Source organism: Phyllobates terribilis, unplaced genomic scaffold, assembly GCF_046119375.1.
Source record: "Phyllobates terribilis strain yellow unplaced genomic scaffold, ASM4611937v1 Scaffold_3261__1_contigs__length_84478, whole genome shotgun sequence".
NCBI classification, from domain to species: Eukaryota; Metazoa; Chordata; class Amphibia; order Anura; family Dendrobatidae; genus Phyllobates; species Phyllobates terribilis.
In genome coordinates this window covers 25737-46410 of record NW_027366015.1, presented here as the reverse complement: position 1 = coordinate 46410, position 20674 = coordinate 25737, and the positions used below count along the sequence as shown (strand labels likewise).

Below are 20674 nucleotides of genomic sequence, written 5' to 3'. Positions count from 1 at the left end.
TTTCATTTTAAATACAATAAATCACAAGAAAGAGGGTATGGAGAAAATTAAACATTACTTTTTATGTTATTTTTTATTTTTTTTACACATTATAAATTAAAATATTGCAGTACATGGAGACGTTCAGTTAGATTAGTGTATGCATAGAACAATAAGAAAAATCCTATTATATCTATAATAATAGATGATAATAATAAAAATAAACTATATAGCTTTCTTTTGAAAGGAAATTAAACTATTTAGATAAGTGCAATACATGTAATATAAACCTATATAGTGATTAGATGCCCTGAAATAAAGATATGAATTATGGGCTTAAAACAAAATGGCACTACTAATCTTTAGAGGCCCTAAAATAAAGAGTTGGATATGGGACTTTGCCTTTTCAAAAATAAAATTGTAACAACAAGATTCAAAATTGGGCACATCTAAAATTGTTTGAATGTACAAAAGCCAATATGCCAAATTGTTCATGTGGTATATATTTACTATGATAGATATATATCAGATCCTAAAAATAATTGGGGCCCTTAGATTTTTGGGCCCTGGGCCAGCGCCCAGGCTGCCCATGTCCCTGAGTCGGACATGTGTAGAACGCATGCACAATCATCTACTTAATGTGGCACACGTACCCTGCGGTTTGAAGCTAATATTTTGCTGTATTTTGGGGTGAGTGCATTCTTATTGTGGATTTTCTCATTAACTCTACATCGACTCCCCTAAATGGTTGAACACCTTTCAATCTACTGGATATCCAATTTCCAAATTACACCTTGTTTCGAGTATTTGGTTGTCTTGCATATGCCTGGTTTTGCCAAAGCCGAGCCAAAAACTTGGTTTCCTTAGTTGTCGGTTTATTTTTGTTGGATACCCAACTAACCAGAATGGATGGCGTTATATGACCTTGAATCGAGACAGTTCCTTGTTTCTCGAGATGTCTAATTCTTTGAAAGCATGTTTTTTTTCTTACTTCCAGCTGCTTCACCACCACTTCTTCCTATTTTCACACCTTTACTAGCTATGCTTGATGATTCTGATCACTTATCCTCGTGTGACAACATGGGGATTTCACCTACCACAGAATCTGTGGCTCATCCTACCGATCCAACTTTAGCACCGACGCTAGTCTTCCACAACTCATTCATAAGATTGTTTTTGTTTAATTGGTTATTATTGTGGCTCCTCTCATGCGTAAATTAAAACCCTCCACGCATCAGGTTCTCCCGCTCCCGATTCTCCTTCCTCAGATACACCCTATTTCTTAAACTATGTTGTGTCTATTGAAATTTTTTTGGATGGACATGTGGCCTTTCTTGCAGCTATTTTGTCAGAAACTGAACCCTCCTCTTACTTTGAGGTAATTCAGCATAGTCGCTGACGCATTGCAAACACACAAATGTAGCTCAAATAACATATAAAATGATGCTAAAATATGTCTATATACACATCATAGGAATGTATATCCACTCCCTCACACTTGAATTCTACTCGTCTCGCATGGAATCAGACTACCACTGATCTCTCATTGAAATCATGTAGAATCCTACTACAATGCCCCTCTACATAATCATAACAATAAAATACCCTGAATTCCCAATCAGCTCAACCTTATACAAATACGTCTAGTATCTCTCATACATCAGTGACTCTCAACTCACTATAACGTAGTCACCAATAAAATCGCATCAATGAAACAAATTAACCATACCAATAATGCTAATAACATCCTAATAATCTCTAAAGAAAAGAAAAATAACAAAAAGAAAAACATTATCATCAACTCTTCAACAACAATAATGTCCTAAATCATATAGAATGTATCATCACAGCCAAACACAAATAAAACCACCAATTACTAACAAAAAATCTACACAACACAACCACAATAATATGTATCAAACTCAATGAAAAGATATATAGTCCTAGAATCTACTACATACCATCATAAAATATGCACCAAAACTCTCCAAATAAATAGGCAGCCCCAACCTCAAAAGTAAATCTCGTAAAGCTTAAGATAATCCACCACAAAAGATAAAATGAGAATATGCTCAAAATGAAAAGAAGATAAAAGATTAATCTAGTACTTATCCTCCTGGTAAAATCCTACTCGAAAGCACTTCTATACTTCACTTCTAATGTCTTAAGCGCGAAATAAGAATCGAAATTTCCTAAGAAATCAAAATTATTTTCACTCCAATTCTTTCTTAAAAGTCAATTCGGACTTTCACTTAAAACTCTCATTTCTTTCTTTTTTTTTCTCACCATACTTCACATCTCTTTAAATCTTATTTTTGCTAGGTTTGTTACTTGCTAGATTACATGCTTCTTGCCTGAGCATCCCAAAGGGTCTTTCACTCATAGTAGGATTTAATTTTTGGCCTTTTTTATTTTTATACTTTTGTTGGTTTGAGCTAGAGCGTGTAACTAGCTAGCTCAATCATTCCGCTTGTTTTGATGATGATAAACCTAAGTAAATGATGTTCACTGTGTGTGATAAGCTTTACAGGTATAGCTCTAGGAGTTATAAGAATAGCTTTGACACAAGCGGACTAGCTTAGGGTTTGTTTGGTATAAGTAGTTAGGACTTTATTATTTATAAAGATGGTTTTTGAAAAAAGTGTGTTTGGTTAAAAAGTATTTGTTATAAAAAGACGTGTATTTTTTATAAAAAAGATGGAGGGTTGAGGAAAAATTGAAAGTTAATCATTTACACATTAATCGAAAACAAGAAAACTATTTATTTCAAAAAAAGTCTTTATAACAAATAAACACTGTCTACCAAACAAGGCCTTAGCCCATGAGGCGACTAGCTTGAGGCCTAGCGGGTAAATATGAATCTCGCATGGCAGAATAAGTGATAAAGTGAAGAATAAAGTGAAGAGACAGAAGATGAATGGATAAGCTTTAATCGAAGAGAGTCACTGTAAAGCTAGTGGATCGTACTTCTGAGTAAAGAGGGAAAATACAAGCAATGGTGAAGAAAGCGAGAGTCTGAGGATAGGGGAAATGGAAACAACTGGAGTTTGTTAGGATTTCTACCTATGGATAGTGATGAATCGGGATTGCCAAGCTGGGAAAATTAGGGACGCACTAAGGGTGTGGAGCGGATTGCCATTATGGACAAAGTTGTTACTCAAGAGAAGAAGCACAAAGTGCATACTATTGTTGATGCATTCTAGGAGTGGATTGATCTCACAGATCGCTGAGGTGGACTTCTTCATGCTGTTAGATATAATTTTGCTAAGACTTGGGCGTTAAGTTTAGGAATACTATATATACGTTCATTAGATGATGTTAGGCACATGAGCTTAGGAGTTGAGAAAGCTTTAGAGAGAAAGCTAGAGATCTTAGAAAACTTCACTTACTTAGACGAGAAAGCAAGAATCGAGTCAGACAGAGCTGAGAGCTAGAGGAAAGCTACTCTGTGTTGAGTCCGCTATGAAGTGAGCGAGTTTCCTATACACCTTATAGCTTGAGAGAGAGATTGCTTGTATTTTGTTGAACGCATATTGTATTGCCAGGGAGAGTTACTTAGAGTTAAAACTAGATCTAGTGTGTAATTTCTCTTGATTAATATAATCTTACTGGTGAGTTTTATCCCGAGATTATTAGAAGCTTATGGTTCTCACTTTGATAGCTGAACTTCTAAACTCCTATTTTAAAGTTCAAAGTTGTTGCTAATCTTCCCTTCTATAACTCTAACACATTGGCTTACTAGTTTATTGTGTTTAACTTGGAGATTAGACGAGCTTAACTGTGTTTCTATCATATACGTCTTTTAAACACTTAAGTGAGATGATAAAAAGACTAACCCATCGATCCAACTCGATCCTTCAGTTTTTTTGAAACGGAAATACATAGCAAATAACATCCTACCCCCGCCCCCTCCACTTAAAATAAGCATTGTCCTCAGTGATATAAAATCAGACAAATATGAATAATAAGAGAAAATAGAAATAATACTTCTACTAGTAAGGTGGTGGTGGATATCTGGGATACTATAGTCTAGCAAAAGTATCCCAGTTTTGCATCTGCTACATCAAAACTGCCATCTGCTGCTCATGGCTCCTCCATCTATTGTCCGACTTTTCCTAACGAGTGTTCTGGACCACTGTACAGTCAACATATCTCTAGTCCAATCTCTTCACACCCTCGTAGGCTATCCTACCATACTTCACATCCATATCATCATCATCATCACCTTCCTCATCAATAGGCTCAACCACTAAGCCCGCTAGAGCATGCAAATCCCAGTCCTCTTGCCCATTTATGGTAATGGATCTGGAGGTGGAGTAAAAAACGAGTACCGACCATGAGATCCGAATGTGTAGAAGTGGCACAACAACTGAACATTAACTCGCTCGGTCCTTATCATAGAAAAATCGAGCATCCGTATGTGGTCATACTGGAACATCACCGTCACTGGGAGCTCAAGACAAATAAGAACATGTGGGTTTTAGGTTTTATGTGATTAGGAATTTGGAGAAGGAGGTGAGAAATAAGAAGATATTGGTTTTGGGGGTTTAATTTTGGATTTTTATCGTTTTGCACTTTCCTTTAAAAAATGCATCTAATGCTCAACACCTCATTTTTTCACACACGCTCTTGTTCTACTGTTCGATCTACTCAAATGCCTTATTAGTAAAAATACTCCCTCACTTAAATATTCATTTTTCACTCAATTATTTCCTGCTGGTTTCTTATCTTATAACTCTCATATGATTATAATTTGATTTTTTGATCTCATCCAATTTTTTTTAATCTCTCAATCCTTTTGAATTCACTCAATTTTTTTCCTCACAAAACATCATATCCTCCGAGTTTTGAAAATAATAGTTCAAAAAAAGAGACATTTTCATACCTTTGTAGCTCATCAATTTCGCAGTGTTGGACTTGGACCTACTTGATCTATACTAACAATGGAAGCTCTGATAAGTAACTAAGATGAGAAACACAAACTCACTTGGATTGCTTCTCGGAAAGCATTTTATTTAAGGTGGTGGATTGACTATTGTCTCACTCTAATTACTCTTTGGTACCCGAGTCTTTCAGGACCTTCATTTGCCATACCTACATACATATAGAATTTAATCCTTGCATGAACGTCCTTGTTGGTGTTTTACCTTTGGCTTCTTACCCATATCTCTGGACTTCTCATGTACTCCCCCATGGTCAATTTTTTTGGGGTAGCATTTTTTACTCTTCTTATCATCCTTCACAACAGACTTGGAACTAGGTTCTCCATGCATGTTTAGTCCTATGGGGCAACTGCAAAAATCATCATGATTTGTGAGCTTTACTTTGATCATATCGCTTTCAATGGACTTGTGAAAAGTAGGTTTGATTGTCAATCCCGTAAAGAGAATGAACAATGGGAGTAGTGGTGGTATTCGTATAAATATTTTAATTAATGGTTTTACCATCACATTCTATCGTTATCGAACTCACTCTCACATCAAAAATAGCATTAGCGGTCCTCATTCACGGTCTCCCTTTCTTATCATAATCCATTTAAGGACGTAAAAGTCAGCGTGGAAAATAATCTCTCTCACACTCACTAAACGTTTTCAATCTTCCGTATGGGAAGAATGTTGGACTTATCAGCTAATTGAATGGTGATGCTTATTTTTAATAGTGGGCCATTGTCTAAGGACTCATATGAATAAGAAGGATATACACATTGCTAGACACACATAAGGCGAGCATGGGTTGGTCGAAAGATTTTTTAGCAATTGATACTGGAATAGAGAACATGCCCTGATCATCGCACTTATCTGGCAAGAATCTCTGGAACATTTCTGAAGCTTGTTCACTCACCATATTATTGATTCATCCCACGTCCTTCTCCTTCTCGCCTTTCTTGATCTCACAAGGAATTTCGCCGTACGGGTACCGACTCTCATCTCCTTGAATAAAGATGCGTTTTCCTTGACGTCATGAAACATCTCTAACATGTCTATATAACTCTTCAACGACATCATACGGTTCAAAGTGGATGTAAACGGTGCAACCATGGCATAGAGATTAATGACTCTCAAGCTCGAACCATCATTTTCAAGTTTGGAATTCTCAAATGAAGCACTGAGGGGCGGGAGCTGCTCATAAATGGAGGGGAATTTTAAGAGATTTAAGTTTCAATATGGCAACCTCCATTATTAGAGAGGCGGACGATTTTCATTTCCAAAGTAGACGGTGATCTCGGATTTGCAATGGAGGCAGCGACTACTAGAGTTGCGGTTACTGTTAACAATTTCAGAGTTACACACATTCCAAACATCAGTTGTCATAGACGAAGGGGTTGTTGTTGTCATGCCATCGTCTTCTTCGTCACTCATATTTGACTCAAACACTTCCTAAATACTCTCAAAATTCAACTATTCTTCCTCCTCAAAACTAACAAGAATTGAACTCACATTTAAGATATCAGGGTTCTTCTCGGCCCGTGAAGATTGTCGACGTGAAATCAGCTGCTGAATTTTCCCTCTATGACAATTGAATAAGTTGTCGCTTGAGGTTTACTTGATTAGCTTGATATTTGGCTTGGTTCTTTTGAGCAGTTTTTTATTCTCTTGTAATACCAAATTTGCGGTTGTCAACTAACTGATGTGCGTTGATCTTGGTGTTGCTTTGCCTCAAGGATCTCACCATCTCATCGTAGCTAGGAGAAGGATTCTGTACCGGTGCCTGAAGTCAAGGGACACATTGTGGCTGAATTGGTGGATTCAATTGGTTGTCAATATTACTCCACTTCAAATTGGGATGATTTATCTAGAGTTGATTATATTGGCCATAAAATCTCGGTCTTTGCTGACCCTATTGCAATCCCACAATGTACATATCTTCGTGCATTGTTGGCCATGCATCGGTAGGGTGTTATTCATCATGGAAATCTCACAAGCCTTTCCCTGATAAGTCGTACCCTTCAAATCTAGTCTCCTAACTTCTTCCTTCACTAATGCCAATTCATCTTGATTAACATGTGATGCATTCGCCACACTATTCTTGGATGTGCCTCTCTCATTGTACTGCCTAGCATCATTTTCTAAATATAGTCAAAGCCTATTCATGAGTCATCTTCAAAATATTACCTTCACATGTGGCTTTAATCATGCAACAATCATCTTCTCTGAGACCACCGTGAAGATAAAGGATCAAATTGTGCTCACGATATCCATGGTAGGGGAAGCTCTAGACTAACTTCTTGAATATGGCATAGTAATCGTACAATGACTCCTCAGCGAAATGTTCCATGTTACAACTCTTCTTCTTTAGTTGGTTGTACTTGGTAGCTGAAAAGTACTTTGATGATCCAAGCTTCTTAAGCGCCACATAGGATGGTGACACTTTTTGGTGCTAGTGTGTGTGGTACTAGTCCTTAGTAGAATCCTTCAAAGATAAGGAGGACAACCTCATCTTCATTTTCTCTTCATTAATGTCGGCTGGCCTCAAACTTGTGCAAACATCAATAAACTCATCAAGATGCTAGATTGGGTCTCTCAAATAGTCCCAGAAAACATAGGTAGTAAGTGAACTACCCCGATCTTGAGATCAAACTTCAAACCTTCAGAAAGCTTTTGGAATGCTACAACTCTAGTCTGCTGCTCCAACTTAGGTGCAGTCAAAGTCTTCAAAGTGATTCTTCCTCCTAGAACAAGATTTTCCATTGGAACATCTTCTTAAATCTCTGACTCTAAATCAAATAAATTACCAAACAACTCATTTGCTTCCTCTTCTAAAGACAAAGCTCGAGCTTCCCTTCTTACTCGGGTAAACTCTCACTCGATCTATGCAAGTAAAGAAACATGAGACGAATAAGAAGAATGGGTGTGAACCATAAGATAGGTTCACACCAGTATTGTCTCCCTGACAGCGATGCTAATTTGATAACGGATTTCCGGTAAGTCGTGGTAGTATAGCGGTAAGTATTCCTGCCTTTCCCGTGGATGACCCGGGTTCGATCCCCGACAATGGTCCCAATTTGATAACGGGTTTCTGGCAAGATGCTAAATCAATCGGAATCTAACTATGCAAATACAAGGTTAAGCTCAAACTAAATCCCAAGCAATCCTAAACTAGCAATAATTAAGGTGAAATTTTAGGTCGAATTCACATGGAGCCTCTAGTTTTTATAATTCTTTTTGAAATCAATGGTGAATATCAAGTAAAAAAAGGGGGGTTTGTTTAATGATTTCTATCCTAGAAAATAGAACAAAATACAAGTGTGAAAGATGATGGGAAAAAAGCTCTTAGTAAAGTACCGTATCAGTATTCAGTAGCACTGATGATCATAGTAAATTTAAAGACTCTATATTTTATGAAAAGTTTTTCCTATCGTATTTAAAATTAAATAGAAACTCAGCCCAATATTTCTAATCCTATCTAGCACAGTTAACTATGAAACCGTCAATGATTCAACCTAGTAGAGACAATAAGCAAAAAGTATGTAAGATATGATGGTAGCAAAGATCAACCACATACTATGCTAGTCTGCAGTTCAAGTCTTTGTATGATAGATTAGATCAACCAGATACTCGTACAACATCATTGCTCTAAAGGAATAGAAAATAATCAACCTAATACATACTATCATAGCAATAGATAAATTAAACCAAACCCTAGATTGTTATTCTAAAATTTAATCAATCAATCAGTAATTATTCAATCCAAGAGACAAGAAAACAACCAAAGCATAGGTAAAAATTGGATAAACTTATATAGTTTAACTACTGGAGCATCAACTTTATTTTACTAAGAAAATAGAAAATTAATTTGACATACCAAAGTATGAAACCAACATCTGGGTTCGAAGATTTACTCTTGCTCTAGAATGCGTAATGATAAAAGTTATAACCTAATTAGGTTAAAGTACCTAATAAACTTAACAACTCCAGCCTAAACTCAACAACTAACAAAAATAACAATTATCCTTAAAAAACAATGTCTTGAAATACAGTGCTCGCCTCGTAAAAGAATCTTGAAACAGGAAAACACAAAATAAAAGAAATAATCTTGGAAAAGCAAGTAAGGGAAATATAAACTCTCGTTGGCGTTGATGCGTGAATGGCAACCGCTGCCTACCTAGTAGCGGGTGAATCTTCCGACAATTGGACCCAAACGGAGGTTGCCCCTTGGATAGCTGCGAGTGTTGATCAACCGACTTGCGCTCCTTCAACTTCTTCCAATGATTTTCAATATGCCTTTATCTTCAATCTTCATCTTTAACTCTCTATAGACCTCATAAATCATCATAAATCAATAAATCATCATAAATCACACAGTAATCAAAACACATTATTAATCAAATATGCACCAATATAATTCAAATAACTTATAAAATTTTATAATGCTAAAACTATCCTATATACATATGCTAAATGTGTATATTGATTAGAGTGGGAATAATTCAAGTTAATACTGGTCTGAACATAATGGGCTAAGTGAAACCCAACAAGTCAGTATGGACCGATATCCCAATAAGTTGAAGCCTTTTATCCGGGATTAATCTCACATCCAGGCTTATAATCTGACGAATTGGCTTAATTACAAAGATTCATGTCAGATTCAACCAGGAACATAGACTTGAAATGGTTCATAACTAAGAGATAGCTAGTAATTTTCTACTACTCAACACCTTGCGTTATGCATAACCTACAAACAGTGTATAATTCCAGCTTAGTACATACAGTGTACGTGAAAACAACTAGCATATAGTGGATGAACTTAATTGACAAATACTTTAAACTTTAATTTTGATTACATATTTAGCATTTTGTTCTTCGAACATGCTTATTAATTCGCTCTTGTTACAAGCCTAATTTGTATTTGCGTATCATATATCTTGTAGCATCTGTTCGAATCTGTTCATGGCTGGGGCGGGCAAGGCTACAAGCATGGTTGTGCTCATCTTACTCTCACCGCCATTAGCCAAGATCATGACGACCTCCTTCCCGGGGAACCCGACCGGGCCAGAATGGAGCGGGTCGCCCCACCCGAAATCGGTCTGATAAAACGAGAGCCTGGCCCACGTGGTCACGAGGAGGACAGACCTCATAGACGGCCTTGCCCTCGTGACCTCGTAGTAGTCGATGGCCGATCTCATAAACGAGTCCGTGATCCCCTCGATCGCGCGCTGCACACGCGACACCGCGTGCGAAAACGGGCTCTTTGCAAGCTCCCCCTCACTGCACTCGCAGGACGCCATCACGATGGCGTTCCCGACATAGCCCTCCGGCAACGGAGGCCTGAAACGGGGCCTCCCGTCCACCGGGAACACCAATTTGCACGGTTTTGTATCATCGTATCTTGTTCGGAGGGCCGTAGTGCGCGCCCTCCATGCAAACGCGGTTAGGACCTCAAAAGAGGTACACCTGTCCAAGAACCCGTCTTCCATAGCCTTGTACTTGAGACGCTCGATGCTCTTGGCATCGAGCGTAAACGTCTTGCGTTCGATTTCCTCTTCCTCCTCCTCAAGGGGAGGCATTTCCTCGAACTCCGGGTGCGAGAATTCGATCCTAGGAGGAGATCGAGCTCGGAGAAGGGTTCGGTCGTGGAACGGCGGCTTCTTTAGAGGTAGCCCTCGGGCGACCTCTCCCCATGCCTTCACGAACGCCGTCGCGCCTACACCGTCTAGAAGAGCGTGGTTCAGGGTTAGCCCCAGAATGAACCCTCCGCAATTCAACTTTGTTACCTACAAAAATAAAATTCAACACGTCAGACTTTGAAAATTATTTAATTAAAGCTTTAATCTAGCCAAAGTTGTTGCACTGCATGCGTGCAAATACAACCAACATGATTGATTGCCCTATAAACTAATAACGCTTCAACAAATGTAGTATAAACTAATGTTTATTACATGACAAAGACGTATAGCGGTCTAGCACTAAAAAAGATAAGATTAAGAAATCCAACCACTTGATGTACGTGATCATATCTATGGAGTTAATCACACAAACCACTACTTCACTAATGATGGTTAATTAAGTTTCTAGAATTCTTATTTTTAAAATAAGAAAAAACAAATTAATTATACAAGTTATGTGTAACAAATTTCAGAAATTTGTACAAATCTGATGTTTTCGAGTCTTCTTCCACAACGAAATACATTGATTCTTATAAAATTTTGTTACAGATCCACTCTCGAAACCTAGCATTGTTGAAGCTCTAAGAACATTGAAACAAAATTTAGTACCTGAGCCATGACAAGTGGTATATCAAGAACACTTTTGGGCTTATCAAGGTAGAAATCATAGACCAACTTAAGCCCGAACGGTAGGGTCATGGTCCATCATATGGTTGGCGATGTCATCCATGGCACAATCGGCCTGGGCCTCGACGAAAAGGGCCCCTTGGGCGGTGCACTCGACAACGAGCTTACCCTCTGATCCTGCCCTGAGGCGACCGGCCAAGGGGTAGTAGTGGACTAATACCCTAGCCAAGGACTCCTTCATGACCCGGGCGGCATCCTCGTTGCCCTTGTCTTTGGCCTTAAAGCAGTATAGGGTGGACACCACCATCCCTATATTCTCTTCAAGGCTCACCAACAGGAAACGTCTGTCCTCCGGGTTGGCCATGTCGATGGCTCGCCCATTGGGGTTCAGCCGGATCTTGTTCTGGTCAAGATTCGATAGGAAGTAGAGCCCTTTTGGAGTCTCCGAGTCGGGAACCACCACGCTCGGCTCGGATTTTTCCACTAGGACATCAAATATCAGGTCTTTCATCTTTAGGACTATTTGGAAAGGGGGTTTGGAGAAAGTTTATGCGACAAGCAATATTTTCGAGGGAGAGAGACTATATACTATATAGGAAGTATTAGGTGGAATTGTTTTGGTCAAAACGTGTATTCTAGCCTCCTCCTTATCGTTAAAGGAGCACTGAAATGCCGAATCGGAACCCCACAAGGAAGCTGTAAAATGCTTCATGGGCTCCATGTCATTCATCACATAAACAAGTTGCTGGATAATTGGCTGGTGACAAGGTTAAACGTGTTACTCATTTTATTTTCAGGTAGTACAACTGCATTTATTTGTGGTAGGTAATCTACTTTTTTAATCATATTAACATGCCCTTAATATCGAGGATATGTATATATTAGTGGGTTTTACTAAGTGTGAATATTAAGTAGCGCAAACTTTGAAGGCATTGCCGTTGCCGGCGGGATTAAAGGTGTATGGAAAGGCTGGATAGAATGTCTTTGGTTGGTAACGCATCATTATTTAACTTTGAAGTTTTGTCAAATCTGTATGTATGGTATAATTATGTCAACCCGTTGTTACATAATTCATAACCCGTTTCAGCAATTTTAAGAAATTTCCTGGTTCAATGACTAATCAAGTCAAATAATGATTAAACAAGCTAATAACAGAGTAGTCAATACTCAATAAGTACGTGATTAATAACTTTATAAACTAATGTTAAAGACTCCCATTTACATTGTAACAAACAAACCGATAAACTAGACTACTAAATCTAAACTAATTATTAAACAATCGATCGCACAAACTAATGCGAAGGTGTTAACCAATAAATCAGAAATTAGGCTCAGTAGAAATTGGATTTAAATGGTGAAGGTTTCCCACTCTCTCTTTACTATTTAAATATTGAATATATATAGTATTAACAAATAATACAGAACACTAATCTATTACCTATATATTAAAGTTAACGTTTTTAAACTCTTTCTTTAATTTTAGTCAATATTATTTTAGATGTAATCTTTTTATTAGATCTACTATTATCTCTTCTCTTTCCACCACTAGAATACTGTTGATTAGAGACGGATTAGAGACGGATATGGCTCGTCGTCCTCATTTTGGTAGCTAAACAACATTTACGATGGATACATTGATCTGCCGCTACTCTGCGACGGAATTAGCGACGGATTTCCGTCGCTATTGTCATCTCCGGGAGCCACTCTGTGGCGACGGAATTGGCAACGGATTTCGTCGCTACTTTTTGTCTCCGTGAGCCACTCTGTGGCGACCGCTTTAGCGACGGGTTTTCGTCGCTATTTTTGTCTCCGGGAGCCACTCTGTGGCGACCGATTTAGCGACGGAAATTTGTTGTTATTTTTATCTCTGGGAGACACTCTGTGGCGACCGTTTTTGCGACGGATTTCCGTCGCCATTTTTGACTCGGAAGCCACCCTCTAGCCCCAAAAGCGAGATTTGCATTTTCAATAAAAAGTTTATCCGAATACGATATTATAAGGAAAATCCAATATTAACATTAATATAACCGAAATTGTCATTTTAAACAAAGATACAAATCATTAAAAGCATAGTTCGTACAGATAAAATATGTTTTAGAAATGAAACATGTAAAACACTACGACTCATCGTTGTTGTCGTCTCCTGGTGGTGGGCGATACTCTGGAGGAAGGGTCGGCATCAGCTTGGCCACCTCATCTCGGACTAACTCGGCCATTTGCGCCTGCATTTGTGCTTGCATTTGCGTTTGCCATTGCGCTTGCAATTCTTGCATTTGCGGCTTGCATTTGCGCTTGAGTTCATGCACACGAATCAAGAACCTCCTCTTCGTTAACCTGAGAGGATGAACTGGTTGAGATGAGTTGACTCGTTGCGCCCTACTGCGAGATGTATCGATGTACGAACTGGCCGCTGAACCGAGTCCGTACACCCGGTGCTTCTTGTTGACCTCTTCAATCTCCAGAAATAGCTGTGTCTCGTCCACGTCAGCCATGCTCGAGCCCTCACCCTCTCCAGTCGGTGGCTGGGACGCAGCAGCAAGCTTCTCGGTGATCGTGTCCTACAATAATGGAGTAAAACATGTTAGTTAGGTACAAAAAACGCATAACATATTATTAGTCTACAAATTACCGTCATTCTCTGAGCCCTCCAGTCGACCATGGCACTCTTGTCCTTGTCCTTCCTGTATGTGTGTGTCTGAGTGTACAACTCAGTGGCTCTTGGATTGTGACCGAGCTCTCGGGACTAACAAAAAATAATACAAATTATTAGTTTGACATAAAAATTAAAAAAAATCGTTATATAAATGAAATAAAATTAAAATTCAAACCATGGTGTCGAAATATTTCAAGAAGGAACAAGATCCTTCGTTATGGCGCACTAAGTCAGTGCCTTTTCCAACAGGTTCGCTCATCCGATTGGAATGATCCGTTCTAGACTTCTTTTTATTCTGCTCCTCTGCATCCCAGAAGACCTTCCAGACGACCCAAATCTCGTCGCTCAAAGATTGATGTCGCACGTCAAACGTCTTCATCTTGTGAATGACGTCCTTGTACCTATTGGTCGCATGTCTTAAGAATTACATAATAAAACTAACATTTCATTCATTACCTGAAACTATATTGGGTCTTCATCTTGTGAATGACGTCCTTGTACTCTTGATGTAGGCCTCACTATATTGGGTCTCGTCCCAAAAATATTCTTTCTACAAAACATAAAAAAAACATGTTTTAGTTTGCTTTATGTACATTAGTGCAATCTTAAAAATAAAAATGGATAAATAATTACCTGAAACTCGTCCCAGTAATAATCGGTCTCCTGAGGAGTCAGAAACCGCGAGGCCTTACCATTGAGAAAAAAACATTTCCGGAAGATCTCCTGTATATGACGGGAGACTCGTCCGGAGTCATGCAACATAGACCCGCGGCCGCTGGGGTCTGGATAACTGAGTACTCTTCCATGGGCATATATATGTACCCGTGGCTCAACCCCGTCCGGCTCATTCTCGGGGACCGGCTCATTCTCGGGGACCGACTCATTCTCGGTGACACCCAAGGACGGGTCATGTCCTTGGTCTCGGCCTCGACCCCCGCCGCGTCCGCGACTAGTTCGAGTGGGATCACTCGTACCTCATTGCCATCTCATATCTTCAACCATATCTCTTATACTTACAAGTGAGAGGAGCTGAAATGAATAGTAGTGGGCCATTTTTCTGGGCCTTTTTTTTTCCTTCTCCTCATTTTTGGGTCGTTTCCACATTTCTGGGCCGTGTCCAATTTGAGTATATGGCTTACTCTCTGTCTTCGTCTCCGTCCACCGCACCTCACTCTCCTCGCATCACCGGAATCTGGTCCGCCTCCTCTGTTATCGTCGAGCAAGAGAAGTATCTCCTCTCTCTCTCTCTCTATTTAGTTATCTTTTTTTATCAGATCCTTTTCGTCGTTGTTTGTGTTTGTCTATGAATTGGTTGTTGTTTCCGTGTATTCATTGCTCATAGCTTGTGGATCTTGATGGATGTATTGGATTTTAATTTGTATGTATCAAGTTTATTTGCCTGAGATTTCGATTTGACCAATTAATTTTAACTTCTGAGCCTCTGCATCTACTTAACTGGTTTGGTGGGAGAACTGGTTTGTGAACTGAAGACTTAGTTGCTTTCTTGGATTTTCATTGCTTTTAAGTTACATCTGTCTGTCCATGTCTTGAATCTGTGAAACTATCTGCGTCCCCTGTTCCATAGCCACATGATTTGACAATCTTTTCTTTTCTTTTTTCTTGACAGATTTTTCAATGAGTTGCTGGGAGAGCATCAGAAGCTGAATCCTTTCATGCATGTACTCCCAAACTGTTGTGTTTGTTGAACCAGGGTAAGTTTTTAGTTCACCTCATAATAAGGATGAATTGCTCAGGGTGCATTCTATTATTATTCTACTTATTTTGACTACAGTATCTTGTTGGCTTATGCACTTCGATAATATATTATTACTGGAACTCTTGTTCTATGTCAAAATTGACTTCAGTTCAGACTGTTGTATGGATGATTTTTTTAATTATAATTATAGTTCTTCCATGATGAAAGCCTGAGTTGTTTTGAGCAAACTATATGAGTAAGGAGAAAAATATTCAAAAGCATTGATCAATACATACCGTGGCACCTGATTTGATTAGTACATACAGTGGCACCGACTGAGAGAAAAATATTCAAAGTGAAAGGTGAACGAACAAGTCTCAGTAGTAAATTCATGAGAATAAATCACTTGCATTTAAACAATCGCTTTCTATCAGTTAGTACTAACTAGCTCAAATACGGCTCAGAGAAAAAGATTCAAAAGCATGAATAGTCCTATAAATGAGATGTAATTACAAGTGGCTTTGTTGTTGTATGTTAGTTTCATTGACCTATTCATGTCTCTCTCTTCATAGACTACATCTTTAGTTTCTTAGCTTCAGATATTGATGAAAACTGACCATGAGTGATCGAGTTTGAAGCTTCAAAACTCAAAAGATTTGTCTGTAGATATCCAATTTTCGGTTGGTGGACTGCTAACTCTGTAATGTTCACCTACATTCGCGTTTTAGATGTGACAACTAAAGAACTTGATATTTGAATGACTTCCATGCTTAAGAGCATGATTCTTCAAGTAGTTATATCTGTATTACTTGATGTTCTGTGCTTTCCTCCCTAATTGGTTTAGAAAATATATTTGGTAGTAAAAAAGTTAGCTATGTCTACCTTGATATGACAGTTTAATTACTAACTGTTTTATTTCACTCTTTCATATTTGAATGACTTCCATGCTTAAAGAGCATGATTCTTCAAGTAGTTATATCTGTATTACTTGATGTTCTACGCTTTCCTCCCTAATTGGTTTAGAAAATATATTTGGTAGTAAAAAAGTTAGCTATGTCTAATTTGAGATGGAAGTTTAATTACTAATTGTTTTCTTTCGCTCTTTCATAAAATCTATAACAGGTACTAATTTGTGGTGGCGGCTATCTACTAATTTGTTAACACATGCTAACCCATACGTGTTGTTACTCAAAATTGACATTTTTGGAGAAGAAATATTGCGTGTGACCACACTGTTGGGAAATGCATCAATTTTAGATCAAACTAGAGGATTATTTTCAAATGGATGAAAAGAGGTGAATCTGTGGGCATTGCGGGCTTCTGCAAAGCATTAGTTGGTTCCTGTCTATTTTAGAACTGTGTAATCAATCAATGATGTAGCTTTATGTGATATTCTAACTCTTGTTATTCGGTAGATGCCGAATCTTTTGCAGCGTTCACCAAGCTGGCTCAGCTCACGTAGTAACTCATCTGGGCTGATTGGCAAGAGAACTATCAGAGTTGATATTCATGTTGATAAATATCCAAATGTATGGACTTTAATTTCTCTTCTCTTTGGTATAAGTTTCTACTTGTTTGAATTCTCACCTCTTATCTTTTTTATTTATTTTTTATTACAGTTTAATTTCATTGGACGTCTTCTTGTCCCGAGGGAAAATTCCCTTAAACGAGTTGAAGCTGGTACTGACTGTCGCTTCTCATCAGAGGTCGTGGTAGCATCAAAGATCCAACTAAGGTAATTATTCACTGCTTCAAAATCAACAGGATTCCCTTTCTTATTCTTGGTAGAATATAGAAAAATCTGAAATCAGGAATCGATCATTCTATAGTAGGGTGTTTGGTCTGATGTCGGAATCATCCATTCCTGTAATTTGGTGCTTTGCATGTTTTCGGAATGAACTATTTTTATGATTATAGAAGTATCACCTCATATAAGAATCGTTATGAGTATACACAAGAAAATTTTAAAATTTACAAGATTGACAAACTATAAATTTTAAGAAGACTTTACACGTTCTATTGATTTGTTTAAGAGAGAGAGAGAGTTTTTTGGATAAAATAAGAGATAATGTTTTGAAACGAACCATACCTTACCTTTTCTGATGGAATGAGTTTGTTTTATGAGGTTGGCATGAGCCATTCCAAGGAATCAAACAAGATTTTGGAATGAGTCATTCATCATTCCAGCGGAATCATACCAAACATGCGCTTAATTTTATGTATCCAATCACCAATGTGTTGGTGATTGGATACATAAAAATTTTAATTGTTGGTTTCTGAGTCCAAAATATCTTGTGTAAGAAGATTTAAGATTAATCAAGGCTATACTAAGCTGTCAAATAGAATGAAGGCCAGTTAGCTAGCTATGTTATATGTATGATTGTGGGCGACAATGGCCAAAATTATGGACTTGTTGTCTGTTTGTGCTCAGAAAATTGTGCACAATCATGGATATTCTTAATACTTACTGAATTTTCCAAACTCAAAAAAACACTTGTTTTTTTTATTTTTTTAGTTCTGCGTGTTTTTAAATTCTTTTTACCTTCCTCATTCTGCATTTTCAGTTGAAATAGCATATATAGTTGTACATTGATTACTATCTTTGATTTTCTGTCAATTGTTGTTTAGTTTCTGTTTTTCCTCAGCTATACAGATTTTTGTGTGTGCAGATTGATTGCAAAGTGCATGCCAATAATGCATGTTCTTCCATTTGCACCTCAACTGAAGACAACTCAAATGGCCCTTTTCTGCCGCTTTTGAGGTATGTTTTTCAGTGTTCCCTACTATTTTTACCTTCCTCATTCTGCATTTTCAGTTGAAATAGCATATACAGTTGACATTGATTACTATCTTTGATTTTCTGTCAATTGTTGTTCAGTTTCTGGTTTTTCTCAGCTATACAGATTTTTGTGTGTGCAGATTGATTGCAAAGTGCATGCCAATAATGCATGTTCTTCCATTTGCACCTCAACTGAAGACAACTCAAATCAAATGGCCCTTTTCTGCCGCTTTTGAGGTATCTTTTTCAGTTTTCCCTACTTCTTTTTATTTTCCATTGTAAGACGTTGTTTCTTGTATGTTCTCGATAGATTCTCTATGTCATTTTACTGAGGTATGATCCATTTAAGTGTGCACAACTTGATTGATATGTGTGTTTTCAATACATGCTCATGAATCCTGCTTGATTGTGGTATAGAAAAAGAATTGGCATTGGTTTGTGTTCTGCATACTTGTAAATGTGCTTGGCTAGGATTCAAGTCTTTCCCTTCTCTGGATGTACATTGTACCCTTGTTTTGAATATATGAAAGTGATATATGTAACTGGAGTTTTGTTGCAAGTATTGAAGTGAGATGATTAGATCATTGGTTAAACGCTGTCTTTTTCAAAAATTAAGGTGTTCTGAGTTTTAACATTTCCTATTCTTCAAACTGAATTCCTTTCCCTACTTATGAATGTCTGAGCGATTTGATTTACAACCATCATGTGGTGAGTCCAATCCATTTTCTATTGCATTACTGTGATCCGTTGAATACTTAGACTGATAGCTATAATATGCACCTTTATCATCGGATTCTTAACTTGAACGTTTACACTTTTCACCTGGACTGTATTTTGTGCTCTTTCTTGGCTACTTGAACATAACAACAGATTTGGGCATATATATATTATGCTGTTCTACTATCAATTTCCTAGGCATCCTTATTTAGTATCACATTTCTCTTCTCAATGAAAAATACTTATCTGTACATATGTCTTCCTTTTACTCAGAATTTCCAAACATCTATTGCATGTACTTCTTGGTAGCTACTCATCCCTCGTGGTTCTTCTGATCTGTTCTCTCCCAGCAACAACCTAATACAGGTCAGACATTTCAAACATGTGATGTATACTTCTATTATTGTGTCGTTCAATTAATACATGCCTATTGTACCCTGATATGGTATTTTCTATTTAGCCATTATTCATATCAAGCTTTCCTGTCTGCTTTTAGTTGAGGATATTGCCTGCTAATATTATAAAATTGAAGGGCTCGTGGTTGAGTATTTGAGGTTAAGGGTTGTAAAAGGAAACTGAATTATCCTTATGTTTTCTTCGTTGTAGTTACAGTGTCCTTCACTTATAACTTTATAGGATTGGTTTGGTTACTGGTGCATGACTTAAACTGCAAAGAATCTTGCATCATTGAGCTGATGTGCTCCTTCCCCTTGTGGCTACTATGCATTATAGGTAGAAATAGTGTATCATCTTTTGTAGCTTTTTAAACATCAAATAATGAAGGTGGCTTATTTATGGAGGAGGGGAAGTAAGAGGAAAGATCGAGAAGAGTTTCGGTACCATGTGGGCTATAGTTATATTTTATGTCATTATGAGCTACAACTTAGTTATTGAATGGGCGAGGGAGGTTAATAAGGATGACCGGCAATCATATTCATATAAATTTATTTCTTGGGATGTAATTTGATGTGAAGAGTTCATCAATTCTACTTGCATTATTCAACTGGTTATATTCACATTAGGCCAAATGCCAGTGTTCTGAGACTCTAATCTGCTACTTGATCTAAATATGATAATCATATAACCTCCCTTGTAAATTTCTGTTAATCCTTTTTCCATTCAGTTTATTTTAAATCAACTGAGCTTCATTTTTCTGTTGTTGAATAATATTTGTTGTTTTAGTTCGTTAATCGTATTTAAATTCATTATAATATATGCAACACAGGATGGTCCTGGAGTGTCTATCTATCGTATTTTGAATTATGGAATTTGAGGACTCCGTAGCGAGGCAGCGCTCATCCTGTATGTCTGCCACTGGATTAATAGAAATGAAGGAAAACCGTCTCCAGGCTCACATGGATCACCGATTAAAATAACTTGAAGGTTGTTATTCTTTAACATGAAACATGAGTCATTTCGAGTACTTGGTTATGTTTGTGTTACTTTCACTTAATTGTTATGATTCTCTCCACAAGTCAGACCTGAATTTGTATTTATCATATTTACGGAAAACAGTTATGCTAAAATACATCCACATAAGAAGGAAAAAAATCTTTATTGCTTTTGTTTGTTTCATATCCAATCTATAGTTAACTTCTGTTTTATGTCAAACAGAACTAA

The 20674-nt window shown here is 37.7% G+C and overlaps 1 protein-coding gene across 1 annotated transcript; it reads right to left on the bottom strand.

Moving 5' to 3' along the window:
• Nucleotides 1-9832: 9832 nt before the first annotated feature.
• Nucleotides 9833-12055, bottom strand: LOC141247751 (uncharacterized). Its single transcript, XM_073669266.1, is given in 5 exon segments — nucleotides 9833-10690; nucleotides 11192-11260; nucleotides 11262-11527; nucleotides 11615-11728; nucleotides 11992-12055. Coding segments are annotated over 5 exon segments (1371 nt in total).
• Nucleotides 12056-20674: the final 8619 nt, after the last annotated feature.